General features: G+C 35.0%; 1 protein-coding gene across 2 annotated transcripts in view; it reads left to right on the top strand.

The window, feature by feature from the left end:
- The window catches only part of e(y)3 (PHD finger protein enhancer of yellow 3), a 66,910-nt gene that overhangs the window by 38,793 nt on the left and 9,026 nt on the right, over window positions 1–19,091 (top strand). The window contains exons 9-12 of one of the 2 annotated variants that reach the window (XM_081772086.1): window positions 706–878; window positions 8,210–8,357; window positions 12,473–12,611; window positions 16,877–16,938. In XM_081772086.1, coding sequence (XP_081628212.1) covers window positions 706–878; window positions 8,210–8,357; window positions 12,473–12,611; window positions 16,877–16,938 — 522 coding nt within the window. Of the gene's footprint in view, window positions 1–705; window positions 879–8,209; window positions 8,358–12,472; window positions 12,612–16,876; window positions 16,939–19,091 lie in introns of those variants that run through there. The other variant, XR_014133118.1, reaches the window with a different exon arrangement.

Below are 19,091 nucleotides of genomic sequence, written 5' to 3' on the forward strand. Positions count from 1 at the left end.
ACGCCATCTGTTAGCGACCGGCTGAACTACAGCCTAGCGACTTACATGTGGACACAGCCATATCAGGAGCTTTCTAGACCTAGTGGCTGCGACGTTTTTATTCACGTGACTCTCCAGTTTGCCTCACGACGCCGAAAATTAGAAAGCACCGACCGGGAGTCGAATCCGGGTCCACGGGACATGTCTTTAGATTAAGAGTCCTGATACGCATGGCCCCTCGGTACATTCTAGCTTAAATATGCTTCATTTATTCCTTGAACTTCCAAATATACTTAAGTCTTCGTCGGGATTAATTAAACTAGAACAAAACTCCAACTGTTTGTTTGAATCACACAATGTTGTTGTTAAGACTATGAAGAGTCCTATAATAAGTAAAAGGTAAATATTTGAACTTGTAAACACCACTTCCATTCTTGAATAATGTCTACCATATTGGTACCAATGTTGCCATTTCCCAAGTCCGTGCAAGTGATTTTGGATGTGTGGAGAATTCCCTGTATTGAATATTGCTGTAAAATATTCAAGACGAAACGCACTTCAAGTAAATATTATGTCGTTATATGCGAGTGGATACAATCAATATGAAAAGAAACTATCATTTTATGCAATATATGATTAAATATAAATGACATCATCAACAACTGTTCGTAAATATATAAAATAATTTGATGAAAGTGTCCTAATTCTCTTTCTTCCTATATGTAGTAGTAGTTCGTCAAGTGAAGGATCCGAAGAATCGGAAGACTCTAAAGTTACTCCCGAACCTGAACCAGAGGAAATTCCAAGTGCCAAATGTAAAGTATGCAGTGGTGATCTCAATCATAATAAACAGGGACAACCAGAAGTACTAATACAGTGTGGACAATGCGGATCTCATGGTAAGTGTCTAAACACAAAATGAATCTTTGTTGCATTGTAGTTTAGGTAGTACAGGTAAATCCCGTGTGCAATTAAGGACTTCATCTTACTTTCGAAGCGTATAGGGGTGTGCTTGATCAATGTAACTTTGAAAATATTAGTTTTTTTTTGGAAAATTAGGTGTGGTTGTGTGATGAAGAATGCTTTTAGTAATCGATACAAAAATCTCAGAAATGGACATTCCTTATTTGCTGTTTGAGTAATATTATTGGGCAGAAGTTACCATCTACATCGTATTGTACACGTGAACGATTTCTTAGTATCACGCCTTCATAAGTGCTTGTGACTAACTTTATTTGCCTTCATGTAATTTGTTTGATTCATCGAATTTTCATTGGACTTCAGTCTTCATTTCCAAGATGTAAGATATTACATAAAAGGTAGATAGAAGACAAATGTACGGCACACCACTATATCTGATCTCCTACGCCACACCACTATATCTAATCCCCTATACATCTTTTATCCAATCTCATCTGTATATGTTATACCTTTTGCGTCTTGAAATACAGATAGAAAGTTAAAATTATATGAAACCAAATAAAATGAGACTCAAATATGACTTTTTTCCAGCAATTATCTCTACTGAGGTCGCTATGGATTTAGTCTGCCACTGCTTTTACTACAGTACTACTACTACTACAAAAAAGATGTGATATATATATATAATTTTATATAAATATCTATTTTTGTCAGTTGTTAGTAATAAAAAGAATGCCTAACTTGGGTGGTTTCTAAGAGATTTTATCAGTAATGATACTGGTAGAGTAATCACACTCGTTATTGAGAACCTGCTTGATATTCGATTTGTTCCTGCAGTCGATCCAAGGATTGTAAAATCGAATCATAGCATATCATAACTTCCAGTAACGTCCATATTACCAGTGTACCGAAAATGGTTAAGCTTATAAACTAGCAGTATTGTTCCTAAAAGTATTCAATAAATCTATATCTCTTTTATATTAGTAGAAATACATTTAAGAACACACCGTGTATCGTTCGGTTGGAGTGATAAATGCACCACAATACATGTACATACGGAGTGGTGAGTACAAAGGTCTCAGCACACCAACCGCTATCGAGAGAAGGCTATGGTTATTGTATTTGTAGAGGACATTCTTTTGGTAGTATGAAGGCCAACACGATGAACGTTCTTTATGTGCAGCTCCGTTGTGTTTGGATCATAGGTTATATCTGGAATTGTAGGCATGTTGACATTTAAGTGACGCTGTGACCATATAGTGAGGCTGAAAAGGCCGGGTAGTCTTTTCGCAGAATTGCCGCTTGCGTAGTTTGTAATGTGTCAGTGATCCTTGTTGTTGAACACGTTCAAAAGCACAAACATGAAGAATCAGTTGGTTAGAGACAGGTCGACATTTTCGCTTTCCTTTGACATCTACTCATCACTAAATACGTTAACGGAAGTATTGGTAGAGACGGCAGTGGCCGAGCGAATGGAAGGGGGTAGTATTCAGCGATGAGTCATTTCTGTCTCGTATGCAGTGACGGTATGCAGTGACAGTATGTGCATATCAGTAGCCATGCATGTGAGTAGCAAAATCTAACGTATGTCCGCGTTCACTATACAAGACCCACAACTGGTATTCTGGAATGGAGGTCGGTACTCTGTTCGCTGTATGCTTTGTATCCTAGATTCCTAGGTCTTTAGACCCCTAACGAGTAAATGAGGTTCATCGTGGACTGCGTCTGATCACCAGCCCACGTCCGACAACAACCGTTGCGCAGCTACACCAAAATCAACAGCGACTGTGGGATTCCAGGCCATTGGTTCCCAACCAGAGTCACAATACACCAGTGTGTTGACAGTCCAATAGGATATGTCACGAGATTTTAGAATTTAAAAATCATGATGCATTTAATAATTAGTTAAAATCAGTTTTAGATGACTGTACCAGTGAACACCTCCAGCATCAGCAACAATGGTTAATACTTTATAGAGTCATTAGTTTATAGAAGCTTATATGCTTACACTATTGTAGTTTATATATTATTAATTTTAAAGAAACAAATGAATGTGTCGCAGTGTTGTGGGCGTTCAGTAAAATGTGTGGCCAGTTAAAATAGGTTGGGAGGGCAGTTTTAGGCAGTTATCCTTTATTTGTAAGGCTGGGCACATGCTCGAACAGTTGGTTGTGTCCTGTGTGACATGTTCGGTATATACCATATTGGAATCACTTTGGGTCAGATTAATGAGTAAGTTCCTCCAGGAGGTGGACAAAATGTGAACACCTAGTAAAAGAGGAAATGTCATACCTGGTAGCGTTGGAGTTTTTGGAAACAACTTGGATCCATCTAGAAATGGAAGCATACACGTTTCGGATCGTGTTAATGAGATGTTCATGAAGAAAAAGAAGAAAGTAGCTCTTATTTCTTGAGAGATGTTGTTGGGGGGAGGGGGGATGAGACTTATTGTTTTCCAGAACGGATCGCATTGGCTCAGTTACGTTCAAATCAGGTGATGGTGAAACCCAGTGGAGGGTACTAGTTCCTGTTAATGCTGCCCAAACAACGTTTGGATATTCCTCGGAGCTACGTCATTCTGGTAGATTCCATTACATAGGAAACAGTCGGCTATTAGATGTAAATGCCTTACCAAAATAGACTCGTTACTCTTGCGGTTTACTAGTGAAAACATGCTCACAACACAAAAATATACTGTAATCTCTTTCACTGAATCGCTTCATCATGTAGGGAAGGAAGGGAATTGGAAGTTATTCCTTCTTCCCCCTCTTCATCTGAGAAGCCATTTCGTAGTTTATTTTTTGTGTTGTGATTATGTTGTATCATGTATTGATTATATATATGTATAAAAGTCACTTATTTTCAAATGTTCTGCAGATATGTAAAGATTGATCGGTATGTAGATTTACTCTTTTTGTAAACTAACTTGAGAATTTTTGACTAGATGTAGTGGAAACGGAAATGATGTTTTCTTTACTTTACATTCACGTACCATATTTTTAGTTACATTTTGCTGGAATTTTCTTTTATTTAATGATATTTTATAGTGGCATTTATGATTATTTTTCGGATTTGTTTTGTCGGAAAATTCATATAAATAACTACTTTTTCTGAAGGTTTGTTACATTTAAATTGTTATACGAGGGCTGCTGGAAGGCTACTACTAACAATGGAGCTAGTGTTCGGTTATTATAACATTTAGGAGAATAGACCTTTCTATGTTTAAGTATCTTTGTTTGTTTGTTTAAACCTATTCGTTTATTTTTCACATCAGTTTGAAGTAGTTTTGTGTGAGAATAAAGATCTTTTATAATTTCAAATATAGTTTAACACCAAAATAATGCTTCGAGGGATTTAATTTGGCTTTTGAGGATGAAGCACCACCCAGTAGGGCTGTGTACAATTGGTTTTCCAAATTTCAGCGTGGTCGCACATTTCGGTGATAAATTTCGTAAAGGTCGTCCATCCACGTGTTATTGCCAGCAGTATTGATGCTGTGTGTGAAATGATAGAGAGAGATCGTGACATACCGTGAGATTCAGACATTCTTGAACGTTAACATGAAAGCAATCCATACAATTTTGCATGGCCACTTGAACGCCGGAAACTTACAAGCCGTTTCATCTCACATAACTTGACCGAAGCACAAACACAGGCTCTTTTAATTGGTATAAAGAAATGCTCACAAAATTCAACCAAGGTAAGTCAAATTTGGTGCAGTATATCGTTGCAAGAGGCACAGCTTGGATGTATTCATATGAACACGAAACTAAACAGAAATCTACTGTTTAGATCAGCGTTTCCCAACCGGTGTGCCGCGGCACACTAGTTTGCCGTGAGTGGGCCGCTGGTGTGCCGCGAAGAATCGAAACAAAATTATTAATTTTATAGCAATCAAATTGTAAAACGTAGGGAAAATGTATATTTGTATTTCACATTACTATGAACCTCTAGTATGAATCTACAATTTTAAGTTTCATACCGTGTTACTGTTCTGTACATTTCTTATGTTGAAAAAAGTATTTGTTGTTATTGTTATGACCATTATTGCTTCTTTATTGTTGTAGACTATTTCGCAACTTGAAAATTTAAAATACCATTCAATCCTTTCGACAAATTACCTACATTTGTGTTTTAAAAGTAAAATAGATTTGTTCGTTCGTTCGTTATTTATTGATCTTCCTTCTTAGTAAAAGGTTGGATACAGTTTTTAAAAAAGAAAGCGTATTTCTAAAATCTGAGTCCAATGTTTCATTGTAATTGTTTTCTTAAATTAGAATGAAAAATAAGCATAGTGATTTACCACGGGGAAAAACCAGTGTTCGAGCTTTCTTCTCTGTAAGAGTGAGATCAATAATCACAGAAAAAATACCACTGTGTTTTATATTTACAAATAATATCTATAAGTGTGCCGCAAGAATCCAAGTAACACCCGTAGTGTGCTGCAAGTTGAAAAAGGTTGGGAAACGCTGGTTTAGATGTTGAGCCGACACAAACAAAAGTTGTTCATTTTAGGAGTACTGGCAAGCAAATGATTGCTTGTTTCTTCGATTATACCGTTACCGTCCAGTAAGACTATATACAATTGGTTTTCCAAATTTCTGCGTGGTCTCACATTTCTCAGTAATGTATTTTGTGAAGGTCGTCGATCCATGTCTGTTATTGCCAGTAATGTTGATATTTTGCGTGAAATTATTTAGAGAAATCGGCATATGTCATACCGTGAGATTCAGGCATCGTTGAACATTAACATGAAGCAATATATACAATTTTTGCGTGGTTACTTGAACGCACGGAAACTTGTTTGCCAGAGGACACCAATGAATTGCGTAAAACAAATTCAAATTATCGTATTATTATTCTCCACAACACCAGTTTCCACTTAGCACACCAACTGTTGATTTGTTGATTGTCCGTTGAAATGTCCAATAAAACTCATTGTTTGTACTCACCTGACTCGCTACCTAATGACTTCCTTTTGTTCCCACACATGAAAAATAAGATGGACGGTGAGTGATTTCTGTTGCCTGAAGCAGCTGAACAGGGTTTCCAGACAAGAGCCTCAAGAGTGGAAGTAATGCTTTCAAAATGAGTTTGATCGTATGTTAAAACGTGTCATCTTAAAGGTGAATACTTCGAAAAGCAGTAAAACCATTTGCAGAATTTCACATGTCCTTTTTCCTATTGATTTCAGAAACTTTTCCAGCAGCCTTCGTATGACATACTTCTGTATATGAAAATGATGTTAAATAGAGCAACTTAGTTTCGTTGGTTTTAGAATAAATTGTAAACAGGAATAATATGAATTATTTCATTTATAATACATACTAGGGAATTGCTGTATGAGTTCGTTAGTGTTAGATTTCTGTACAGTTTTGAAAATACAGTTGTGACTGTATTAAGTTAAATTATTACTATTATTATGGTATCTACCCGTTTTTTGCACAAAAATTCAAGATCACATAGTAATTCGTTTGTATAAGATTTAAGTATTACGGTAACTGCAACTTTTTACTCTTATTTGCAGTTTGTAGTCTTGTATGTGAAGCTCATAACCATCGTCTTTGTATTGGAGTTAATTTGAGAGTAAAATGCGCTTTTCATTCTCTCTTTTTTCTCTGTCTTATTCGTGTGTCTTGTTCTCGTATAGACAAGAAAGAATTAATAAAAAGTAACATCTTTTAAATAGATACAGTAAAATGCTTTACCAAATACTTTTGTAGTTTTAAATCAATTTCTTTGTCTTGAAAATAAGTTCTGTGGTAAGTGTGACGTGTCATGTTAACATTAAATTTACGGATTTCAAAGTGCACAGTTTGAATGTGCGTATCAATAGGTCGAAGGAGCCTGTTATACAGAGTGACGGATACAGCGTTCAATATGGATTTTTTTTTTTTTTTTGGTGGGGTGGGGAATATTTAACCAAGGGCCACCTCCTCACATTACGATTCCATTTGTTTCAATGTGATGCAAGAAGGGCGTAGTCTGTTTCAGATTAGTAACAAATGTCTTGATTGTGTGTTGAGCATTCCTTATATGCCTAGACGGTCCGGATTGAAAACTACAATTTTTGAATCTGTCTTTCAATGTGGTGTGTATACTGCGTTTTGTCATCCCTGCATTACGCTCGCACCGCATTCCACTTACTGATTATTACATCTAAGTTTGCCAAATCTTATGTTTTTACCAGATGTTTTACGTTTTTCTGGCTTGTTTTACTATGTGAAACTATACATGAATATCACATGTCGCCAGTAATCTTCCATTTTTTTTCTCGGAAAAATCTGGTAATCCTAAGCACATCCAACTTAGTGTAGGTGTTAAGAAAAGTTAATGTTAATAAACCTAGGATATACATCAATGATCTTGGCACCTTCGTTGAAAGGTTAAAATACAACTTGAGAAAGTAAGTAATAACATTTATTTGTGTCTTTGCTTATTGAAGTTTAGCATTCCTTTTCAGCGCCGAGGTCATATGAGAAATGGGCCTACAGTTTAAGGTGGAATTTGAACCACTATAGTACGTTCATTGCTCTCCTACCGAGAATCGAACCAGGGACCCCGTACACCAAAGGCGCTCTCACTAGCCACTTGACCAGCGGTAAGGTCTAGTAACATTTAGTTATAATAGGCAGACAGAAAGTATAATCTCTATAAACAAATACTTAGTGACAGTAATTACCATACTCAGTTGAATACATAATAAATAAAATAACCATCTGGAGCAGTTTTTACACATACATTTCCCAAGAATGGCAAGACCAGAGAAATCCTTCCCTTCATTTTTGCTTTCGATTTCTAATTAATCAAATGTGAGGAAAATTATTACACATCTAATATATATATATATATATATATATATATATATATATATATATAATATTCCTAAATTGATCTACAGTCTCCAAAGTGTGATAATCCTCAGGCTTTATGATTAATTTTGCGTTTCATAAAATTATTTTTACCCTTCCTACAGACATTTGTCCTCCAAACATAGAGATTTGTTTAAAACAAATAGTATTTGAGAAAGCTTTTCTCTGTATCTACCCGAAATATATACCTTTTTAATGTATATGACGAGAATAAGATCCAGTAATGAAATAAAAAATTAGTGAATGAATTATAACTATGAGGATCAGTTTAGTTCAGATTCCTCCATTTGTATTAATTGTAACAATATTGATCTTACTGCTTGTTCCATAATGTTTTCGTGAAGGTGAAATTTTTAATAAATAGTAATCGTTAATACCATCATTGTTGAATACTTATGATGTATACAACCAGCAGAATATTTGTATGTATTTGGCAGGTCATCCAAGCTGCCTGGACTTGACGCTTGACATGGTACCACATATCAAGTTATATGACTGGCAGTGTACAGACTGCAAGACATGCATAGAGTGCAAGGACCCGGCTGACGAAGACAAGATGCTTTTCTGTGACATGTGTGACAGGGGGTAAGACAGTACTTAGTTTGTGGATGAGTGTGTGTGTGTATGTATGTGTGTGTGTGTGTGTGTGTGTATATATGCATTTTTCATTCTTTTTCTTTTTGGGTTTCGTTGCTTTATTCGTAGTCCACGATATGTAGTTATATATGCTGAAGGTTTTTATTCGTAATAATTAATTGTGTAGAACTTAAAATGTCACACTTTTTTATTTGATTTCGGTGGATTGGTGTAGTTTTGTGTGCTTGTTTCTCGAGTTCTTCAATGTATAATCTGTGGAAAAAAATAGCAAATTTTCTATACGGTTTGTGTACGAAATTTGCAGTGTTCTTTTGTCGATAATTGAACGACTGCAATATCGATAAAAGAAATAGAATATTCTCTACAGTTACTGATATATTTTCTCTTTTGTTGTTTATGAGCTTTTCGAAAATATTATATATTAGTAACGTTTCGCTTGATTATTCATGTTGGTATTTGCATTTGTATGATTTATTTTATTTATTAATTGTTCGCTGTATAAATATAGTAATTATAAATTTGAGTAGTTTTCAAGTTAGTATAGAGTAAGTATTTAATTAAATAGTGTTTATTGTTTGTATTATTTTAAATGCAAATGGAAAGAGTAATTGTACAGTTTATTGTTAATTTTTTTTATTTAATTTACAAGTTTGTATTTCTCTGTTTTTGTGTGTAATTCCTATTATGTTTAAACTGCGTATCTAACAAGTGTTTCGGTAATATTGGAAGCTGAATAAAAGTCGTTTATTTCAAATGCATTTGGGTAATTCGTAGTCGAAGGCAAATATTGTGTTTGCCTTCGACGAAGAAAGGCCGGAATACATTCGAAATAATCGGCATTTATTAACTCCGAAACATTCTTGAAACGTTTGTTAGGCAAGAAATTAAAATGTAATATAATGTTTTCCCTGCGTTCAGTTTCTATTGAAATTCTGTTATCTTGTACTTAAAAATCCAAAACATAGAAATTAGTATTTCATTTGTTCGTACCAGGTAGTTGAGAAAGGTCGTGCCATGTCTATCGGTAAACTAGGCCTACTGTTGAGTAGGTTTCATATGAATTTCTGGTTTGCATGGCAGAAATTATCTATGTTTATATAGTATTATACTCATGATACCATGTAAGATCCTGTAGTATATTGTTCAAAAATTTAGGATATTAACTGAGTAAAAGTAGAACTTCGGAAGCCTACATCTAAATATCTTAATTCTGGGCTGCTGAACGCGTGTGGTCCTGAAGTAAGTAAGAGGTGGAAATAACTTGTTTCTGATAAAAGTCACGTAGTGGTTTGAGGGTTTTTCTTTAAATAGTAGATTGTGTCTCATCTAGCCTGATTGTTGAAATTAGACATTAAGTCCAGTCAGCCAACCACTCTAACCCTGGAATAGTTATGCATTTAGCTTTGGCGCTGAAGCTCCAATGAAACCCTAATCAGTCAATCAGTGTAGACTGTTCCAAACTCATGAACGATGTATTCACTAATTTAAAATAGTTCGTTCATAATTCTGACATTCTTTTTGGGATTGGTGGAGGTATGGCGGGATAAAGTAAGTACAGTGTCGAGAACATTCATTCTAGTCACCATCGAGGATGACTTTCGTTTGGACCAGCGTTATTAGTATGGCAGGTCCGTAAGTGCTTACAAGGAACTTCAGGAGAAATCCACTAAACTGTCAGATTACTCAGTCATCTGACAGTACTATTCCTTACGATCTGAGTCAGCTCCCCCTACGATTGGGGGCCTACCATCATTAGCAGTGACGCCACTGAAGGGTTATAAGACAGGCGCACCTCCTGCTTGGAGAACATAGCCCCAAGTTGACGAATCCCATGGTATGACCACAACCCGGCAGAGTCCAGCCGAAATCAGGAACACCAGGATAGCTTGGGGAAGAAGGGCTCAAATCCTGACTCTGCCGACCTCATTTAAAGGAAGAGGTACACCGTACGTTACGAATGGTGATATAGTCCATCTGTTCCTGGTAGATATTCCCATTTGAGAGGTATCAATCGCTCTTTGCCGGTGGGGACTGCTTCAATAGCCTGTCTCAATAACCTTGGTGAGGTACCACATACACTCCTAGCATCAATGGTCCGTGTCATTGTCTCGTTTGAAAGGCTGGCAGCCTCTTCTGACTCCCTCTTGGTGTGGCGAGTAGTATCAATTGTGCCTTCTTATTCTCGCATATGTCAAGACCAGAAATAGAACGATTTAAATGTGTATGAGATGATCCGAAAGTCTCGCTGCTCAATTTCGATAGTTTCCCTTTATTTGCTTATAAAATTTATTTTCATATGTGTATTTGTAAGAATGATACAGGTGCAACTATTGCATTTATTCATATTATTATTATTATTATTATTATTATTATTATTATTATTATTATTATTATTATTATTATTATTATTATTATTATTATTATTATTATTATTGTAAAGTTCATCAGTATTTTGTAAACACACCTTTTGATTTAAAAAGATTCTCAAATACAAATCAGAAGAAAGATCCGATACCAAAGAACTGATAGATTCGTCGACCATTATGAAAACCCAAAATTATCCTCTAAAACAGCATAAGCTTTGTTATTCTATTAGCGTTATTCATGCTGTCCAGCTTCTTCAGTTTCGCATCCTGTCGAAAAGAATAATCAGCTCCCATATTGTGCCTTCCCTAGCACTTCCGACTCTCTCAAACTCTTTAACTTTTGTGTGTTTTAAGTTAGTTCAGTCTTTATATTTTGTGTTAAATGTTCCGTTAGGTTCTGCTATAATTGTTTTTACTTGTTGTACAGTAATGATTGCTGCATTTACTTATTTTGTTGTGATAGATTCGGAGAAGTACGAATCGCTAACAGCAACAACAACAACAACAACAACTACTACTACTACTACTACTACAAAACTCATTATCATAGACATTCTGCTATTAAGAACAGCCCACTTGCGGTAAACTGAGAAGCTTCCTTACACCACGTCCCTTAGTTAACCGTCTTGACGTAATTTTCTGTTTTAAAACTGTCACTCAATTATAGATATTTCTCTTAACCTCAGTACCTCAACTATTTTTATTTTCTTTTTAATTATATCTGTAAATTCAAGTAAACCGTAGCTGATGTTCTTAACATTTCCTTTATGCGTTCACTAATATTTTAAGTTGTTTTGCATATATAATCTTTTCTCCCCTCCATTGCTAACTTCCTCATTCGTTTTCTGTTCTACCAAATTTGGTTTCTCCATTCTTACCCACACCCACATTTCGAAATTCCTTACAGTCCTATTTCGTCCCATTTGCATAATATCCCATGTTACGAAACAATTTGAGTCGTTTTCTTAACTATTCTGAGATCCACAAAATAGACTTTTCTAAAGAAATAATTACTGAGTAGTTTTTATTAACGTAAATGAAGTATTAGCAGTAGACAAAATGCTAATAAGGGCAGTTGTTTTAAATACTTGTAACCCGGTGACATGGGATTTTGTCAGATGCTGTGGAAATACAGCGGTAATGTATGTCGTTCTCGAAGGCAGACACGTGATAAGTCTGGCTTAAAGCTGTAACGGCTTGAAAATAACCTATCTTAAAGAAAGGACTAGAATAAGACTGTGTTAGTGTGTAATACGAACAAAATTGTGATGTGTTACATGATTACATTTTATTGATTTTATTTGATGTAACATTAAATTTCATTTAACATAGGATAACATACCAGTGAGGAGCCCAAACGGCTGGTGTGATTGGAAAAAATCCAGAATTTAAGAATTGAAAGCCACCTATTTCCAATAACTTGCTTCTTTTTCATTTTTCTCGTATAACGGAATTGGTCTATGACCCCAGAGCCTTTTGTTACATCCGGTATATTAACAGGTTTAAGCGCTATACTGTTAAGAAATACACGAAGTGCATAACTTACATATGCCATAGTTATTTATCTTTACTAGTTTATTGTTTATGTATCAAAGTAGAATATTCATTTTGAAAAAATAATAAAATTTAAACAGACTAAAAATGGATTAAGAGTAATATTTTGTCCTTAATATCAAGATAATATCATACAAATATAACTTCGTTTATTTATTTATTTACTTATTTATTGTTTTGTAGGTACCACATCTACTGTGTAGGTTTACGCCGAGTGCCTAGCGGTAGATGGCATTGTCAAGAGTGTTCTGTGTGTGGTTCTTGTGGCACTAGAGAGCCTGGAGGGGGAGAAGGGGATCCGAATGCCCAATGGCAGCATGAGGTATGGTCTTAAATATTCCAAATACTGGACTCAATTTAAAATATTGGCTTCTAGTTTCTACTTAAACATTGTAGTAGTGCAAATATCATTAGATTGATTATGTTTGCATTGTGTTTTTAGTCGATATAGGGTCTTTAGTTCATAATTGTTTCTGTTTTTCGTAACAACGTTGTCCTTAAGGCTGGATATCAATCTCGCCTTACTAACTACATGTTTCAAAATACTCCAAACAAAATATAGTGTTAAAATTTCTCTTAGTGGTTATTTAGTCATTAGAAATATTATTTACGAAAATAGTTTTTACTATCTATATATTTTCCACTTAAGTGAATACATCTTCAGATCAGTTGTGACATTCATAGGCTTAGACGACGAACTGGACAAACATGAATGTCATCTTTATTACATTGGTTAGTTTATTTAGTGTTAATTTGTACTTTTTATAAAGTTATACAGAGAAGAATGAAGACCACCTCACAAGCATTGATTAGTATACAAACCAGTGGTACTTTCCAATTTTAAAATGGGTTGTGCATAATCTGATAACAGATTTAGATAGCCATTCCGAAAGCATAATATATTTCAAAGTTGTAAGTGGCAATGGGTATAAATAATGAAGTTAGGGCACAATAAAGATTTGATAAAAGTGAGCTTACCAATAAATTTAGGTAACTTCGAAGGTATTTACGCATTCTATAAGAGTATTTAGTAACATTATACATACCAGAGGTTATCCAAAAGTATTATCAATGATGTAAGCCGAGAACTGGTAAATGAAATTCATTTTAATGATTTTCACCTCACTCTCTCGCCCTGGTTTAGTTATTTCATGATTATTTTGTTTAATTCATTGTGATAGTCTGTAATTTGTATGGTTGAAATACAGGGTGAGCCACGGGAAACGTGACACTGCCAAACTGAATCGCATGGTGACGCTAATTGCCATGCTTGTACATCACAGAGGTCTGCCATTTAGTTTACCATGAGTCGTTGGCCAGTGTACGTGCGTGTTCAAGTTGTGGAAACCTGTGTTTCCGAGAAGAATATAGTTGTTGTTTAGCGGGAGCTGAGCGACATGGACAAGACTGGCATTTTAGTATGCTAAACAACTGCTATCATTATTTTTCCAAATTAAAGCATCTAAACGGGGAGGGAAAAAGTCAGTGGTTGGGTCAGAATTAGTGCTTGGGACAAAACGGACCGAGTTCGCCAATTGCGATAGTGAATTAATGCTTAGTACATTGTAAGGTTCCTTATATTGTGCACATAATTTCTATTTCTCTTATATTTTAGGAAATCGAATACGTAAATCCTTTTGTTTGTTATTCATATAATTAAGCTATTAATAATACTTCTTTTGCAAAATGTGAAAATTTATGTTATCATTGTCATACGTATCTCTTAAATAGACAAATGCAACTTAAGTAAAAAATACGAGATTCGTGAGGTACGTTCAAGTTTGGATAGAAAAGTACCCATCACTTCATATGAGGAGATCGAATACACAAATCCATATTCACTGGGGTTTAACCTTTCTACTTCCGCTAGGGATTGGAACGAAATCGTAGACAAACATTGGGGTCCCTGGTGACCTCCTAATTATCATAGTCATAATTGATACATCGTTGGAAAGCTTATGGAATACAGATTCCAGCAACGTAACATTTGTACAGTTCCCGCCCTATTCGTAGAAGAAGAAGAAGAAACGTCCTAAAATAATATGAAAAAATAATAAATTTGAGGGCCCTGGCAACCCTTGTAGTCTCCCACAACTGACAAAATGATGCTAATATGTAGGCAATACACTTGTGGCAATAATATAAAAAATAGTAGCCATTGCTGCAATACAAAGAATAGCTATGAGTAGAAGAAAAATTCATTGAATTCAACATTACCCCCCCCCCCCCAATCACGTTATATGCAAATTATTATTTTCGCTGCACACATCATGTACAGTAACAAGAATTTTCAGTGAAAAGATATCGTGTCTTATATGGAATCGTCCTCAAAATAAATATTGGAATCCGAGACTTAAAAAATTGGCCAACTTTACCTCCCTTCCTCCTCCCCCATATAAGCAACAGGTACACATATAAGGTATTAGTATGTACAGGACTATTTCATTGCTTTGCACACCAATTTTTATGAGTACCCCAAAAGGTTAATGACATCCCCCCCCCAAAAAAAAATATGCGAAACAGAAAAGAAAAACGAACTTTACCCGCCCCCTTTCTGCCGTGGTAACCCCCCCACATAAACAAAATGCATATCGGCTGAAAGCTTTATCCTTCAGGAACATATTGATACCAAACTTACCTTCCTACCGTAATTCAGGACTGAGCTATTCAGGTGTAAAACCTTAACGCAGCAGTTGCGTCAATGGGCGTGTAAAGGTAAGCCCATACGTCCCGTAAAAAACGGGTCAGTCCTGATTTTGGACTCGGGTGTCTCGCTTCTCCGTAAATTTAGTCGGGACAGGCGAATGTCCCGTATTTTAATTCTGTCCCATTTCTGTTCTCAATATTAACTTATCGAAAAGTGAAAAATATAAAAATTTGTACATTGGCTGGGAACTGTTAGTAGTGAATGAACAATAAGCTGTGACAGTTAACAACTTGGAGCAAGTTATCATACCACCCTCTCTGATTTCATAGTGAGCAAACCAATAGACTCGCAGCGTAGAGTTGCAGTTGTCCGTCGGCAGTCAAAGGTATCTAGAATCTTTGAAAAAGTGCACCAGCTGAGCTATTGTTGATAACAGCCTACATCACAAGTGAAGTTTTCCAATTTTGTATCAGCGAGAATGCCTAAACCGAAATGCACGTTTTCTTCCAATTTAAAGAAGTACCCTTTCCTGAAAGCAACGGAATTGAACTATCAAGTTGACTAACAAAATTTGCCATGCTACTTTTTCCATTGCACACGGTTCAAGTTAACAGAAATTATAAATAATAGACTAGGGGCGTAGAATTGTGCTTTGGTTTAGGGCTGAGAAATGTGTGAATGCGGCCCTGACAATCACACACGACACAAGGAGGAAAATTAGCTAAGATGTCCCGTATTTTTATGAAAAAAATATTGCAGGCATATTTAACGGTTAATGTCGTGAAAGATCGTACGTATAATAATGTTAATAAAAGTGGTGTTTGAAAATTTAAAACTAGGAAAATTATGTGCATGTAAAACTTTGGTGAAGCTGTTGATATGCTTGTGGGATACTTACGATGAATTTTTATATACACGTAAATGTAAAAATCACCTACAGTATTAGTACTAACTTATTCCTAACTTCAAAGTTTGCACCTATCAGTGACTCCCCTCCCCCCCCCCCAAAAAAAAAAAAAAAATTGGATATTATAACGACAATCCTACGGCGAGGACCACCAAATTTATATAACGTATAACGAAATCCCCACAGTTCATATACATTTATATAGAACTACAAGGCTACTGATCTAACAAAATCCATTTACACACGACATGATATTACCTTTTATTATAGTATGTGGCACATTAAACTTTTACACTCTTTACTATCTCTGTAAAGCATATATGTACGAATATTACATAAATCAGCATCACAAATAAAGAGAAATGCATCTAAATCATACATCCACATAAAAAATCACGAATTACACACACACACACACACAGAGAGAGAGAGAGAGAGAGAGAGAGAGAGAGAGAGAGAGAGAGAGAGAAAAGAATAAAGACCTTCAATTTTAAGATTAACATACAATTTTCAACCTTTGCTCCAGCTTTCAACCACAAAAATTGTACATCCGTGACAGTATTTTGAAAAGATATGCAACATTGAAAAGATTAAAGATAGCATCAACGACATATAACGGTGATATTTAATATAGTGAATGTTCATATATTTATGCATCACACAGTGACTTGTTTATGGTAATAGTTATTTATTAAGAATATTTAAATAATTTTGTGTATACAAGTTCAAAATTTACTGAACTCAGTAGCCAGTTCAGCCTCAGGTACCCATTTTAAGCGTTCAAGCAAATAGAAGTTTTTTTTCTTCACTTTATCAACTTCACTAAACCACTATTGAAGAAGATACTAAGGAAGGTGTCAAAATCATTTTAGGTAAAATACTTCAAAATTAGGAACACTATAAGATTACTAGTAATACTGTAACACTTGAAATGTGTTCTTTGCATATAATATCTGATTGTAAAAGTGACCTAGCGTAGATAGATGTTTGAAGTACTATGTTAATTAATTATTTTTATTATTACTATTTTCAGTTTAAGAAGGGTGACAAAGGAATGAGGGTATATGCGCAGACGTTATGCGTTCCATGTTCTAAGTAAGTATCTCTCTGTTTTTTGTATAACGTTTTCCGATGCAAAATTGGTGTGAAACATAGTAATTAGTAATGATACTTGCTAATAAGAGTCGTTTTTGTAATTTGTGGTGTTTTAGACCTTATACCTGGATATTATTAATTTATAACCTTTAACTTTTAATTGACCTTTCAAGATAATGAGTGCTTGTCTTATGTTTTTGTCCTTATTTATACTGAAACAGTTTCGGTGGACATTACCATGTTACCATCTTTCGGCGAATATTCGTGCAAATACTATTTACATTTCTGATTTGTTTGTCGGTTTCTTCATTTCAGTCACATATTTCGTGGGCTTTCCTGCTGAATGTGTGAAGTTGTTCTACTTTACTCAAGTTGGGAAAACTATTCATATCCAATTCACTTACTGCAAATATCACACTGGTATTATAGCAGATTTATTCCATTAAATGTTACATGATAGATGTAAAAATTAATAAGGAAAAATTAAAACTAACACAGGTTCGTAATTAGGTGCATTGAGAGTCTTGATTGCCAAGTACAAATGTTATTTAGCGAATAAAAACATCATCTTGGAACTTTTCGCTGTGGAATTTTCAGTATTAAGACTTCAGCTTAGAATTTAGCTTAGAATTTATTGTAAGTATTATCATGGGTTAAATTTTGTGAATCCTGTCATGTATTATTTAAAATTTTGTAAAACTTTTATTTATAGTAAATTTTCAATCAGATGATGATTTGTATATTGAGGAAATTTAACATACAAATACCCACAACAAATAATAGCAAATTGTCAGCTGTTAGTGTTTACACTAAAAAGTCCATACTGAAAACTACAAGGTTATGTTTATTCGCTGAACAACAATTCTAGTAATGGACCTAGCATTTACTCCCGATGCATTTAATTACAAACTTGTGGTAGTTTCAAGAGGATGTATGTAAATGATCACAATGGTATAGTTATTTAATTTTTCGTTATTAGTTTTTACAGTTTATTATATCTCACAGCATATAATGGACTAAATTTACAATACCATTGTGATATTTGTAATAAGTGAATTGGAAGAATTCTGAATATTTTTTTCTTTTTCTTTTTCTTTTTTTTTCTTTTTTTTTTTTTTTTTTTTTCAATTTCATTATAGTAAAACAATTTATACATCCAGAAGGAAAGCAGTCGAAAGTTATGGCTGAAATGAAGAAAGCGACATAAACAGGGAGGCAAATAGTATTTATGGTACACTTTATGGTAGCCTTCATCGGAATTGTCTCAGTACAAATAACGAGAATAAAATAATAAGACATAGTAAAATGAGCACCCATTTTCTCTGTTTATTAGCATGCGTCAGTTGCGTACTCGTGACTTATTATGACTTTAATATTGTTTGCAAAAAATTTACTACCACCTTTAATTTTTGTATTTAAATGGTGAAGATATATGTGTGGAAATAAGCGAACACATTGTGTAGAACATAGTGCTTCATAAAATTGTTTTCGACAACTGCAAGATGAAGGAAAAGATTGTAGCATCTTGCCAAGTTATACATATCAATATCATCCTAAGTACGAGGGGAAATTTTTTACAAAAAATCAGTAAATTTTTTATCATCATAAATGCATTACCAAAAACATATTTTGAAGCATTAATATTCCTCTACTTTTCTAAGTAAAAGCCATTGACACACATTCCAATGTAACACCAAGTTTTCGATAACCGTGTGGTAGAATTCGTTCGACTGAGCACTAACCGCGACGCACAGCTGTGATTTCCTCACTATTCCTGCGGAAGTGTTGGCTGGCAAGGTGTTCCTTTAGCAGTCCGAAGAGATGAAAGTCTGATGGAGCTAAGTTTGGATTGTATGCTAGATGTATCAGAATCTTCCAATCTCAAAAGGAGGTCTTGCAAAGGAAGGAGTGGACATTTCTGCAAGATCAGAGAAAAACATGAGTAGACAGAATAGAGGGAGTTGACTACGAGGAGACTGTACTACTCGTACGCACTGAAAGGAAATCACGAGAGACCACCCGCCAACAGTCTTCTTACATATCACAAACGAGTACCTCTAATGAACTCCAGACATCATCTTCTGATGGCGATGAGTCAAGTGTTGATGGTTACTTTGCGAAACAACAGGATATTAGAGAAAAAAGAAGCAAGC

This window comes from Thermobia domestica, chromosome 9 (genome assembly GCF_964235325.1).
Source record: "Thermobia domestica chromosome 9, izTheDome1.hap1.1, whole genome shotgun sequence".
NCBI lineage: Eukaryota > Metazoa > Arthropoda > Insecta > Zygentoma > Lepismatidae > Thermobia > Thermobia domestica.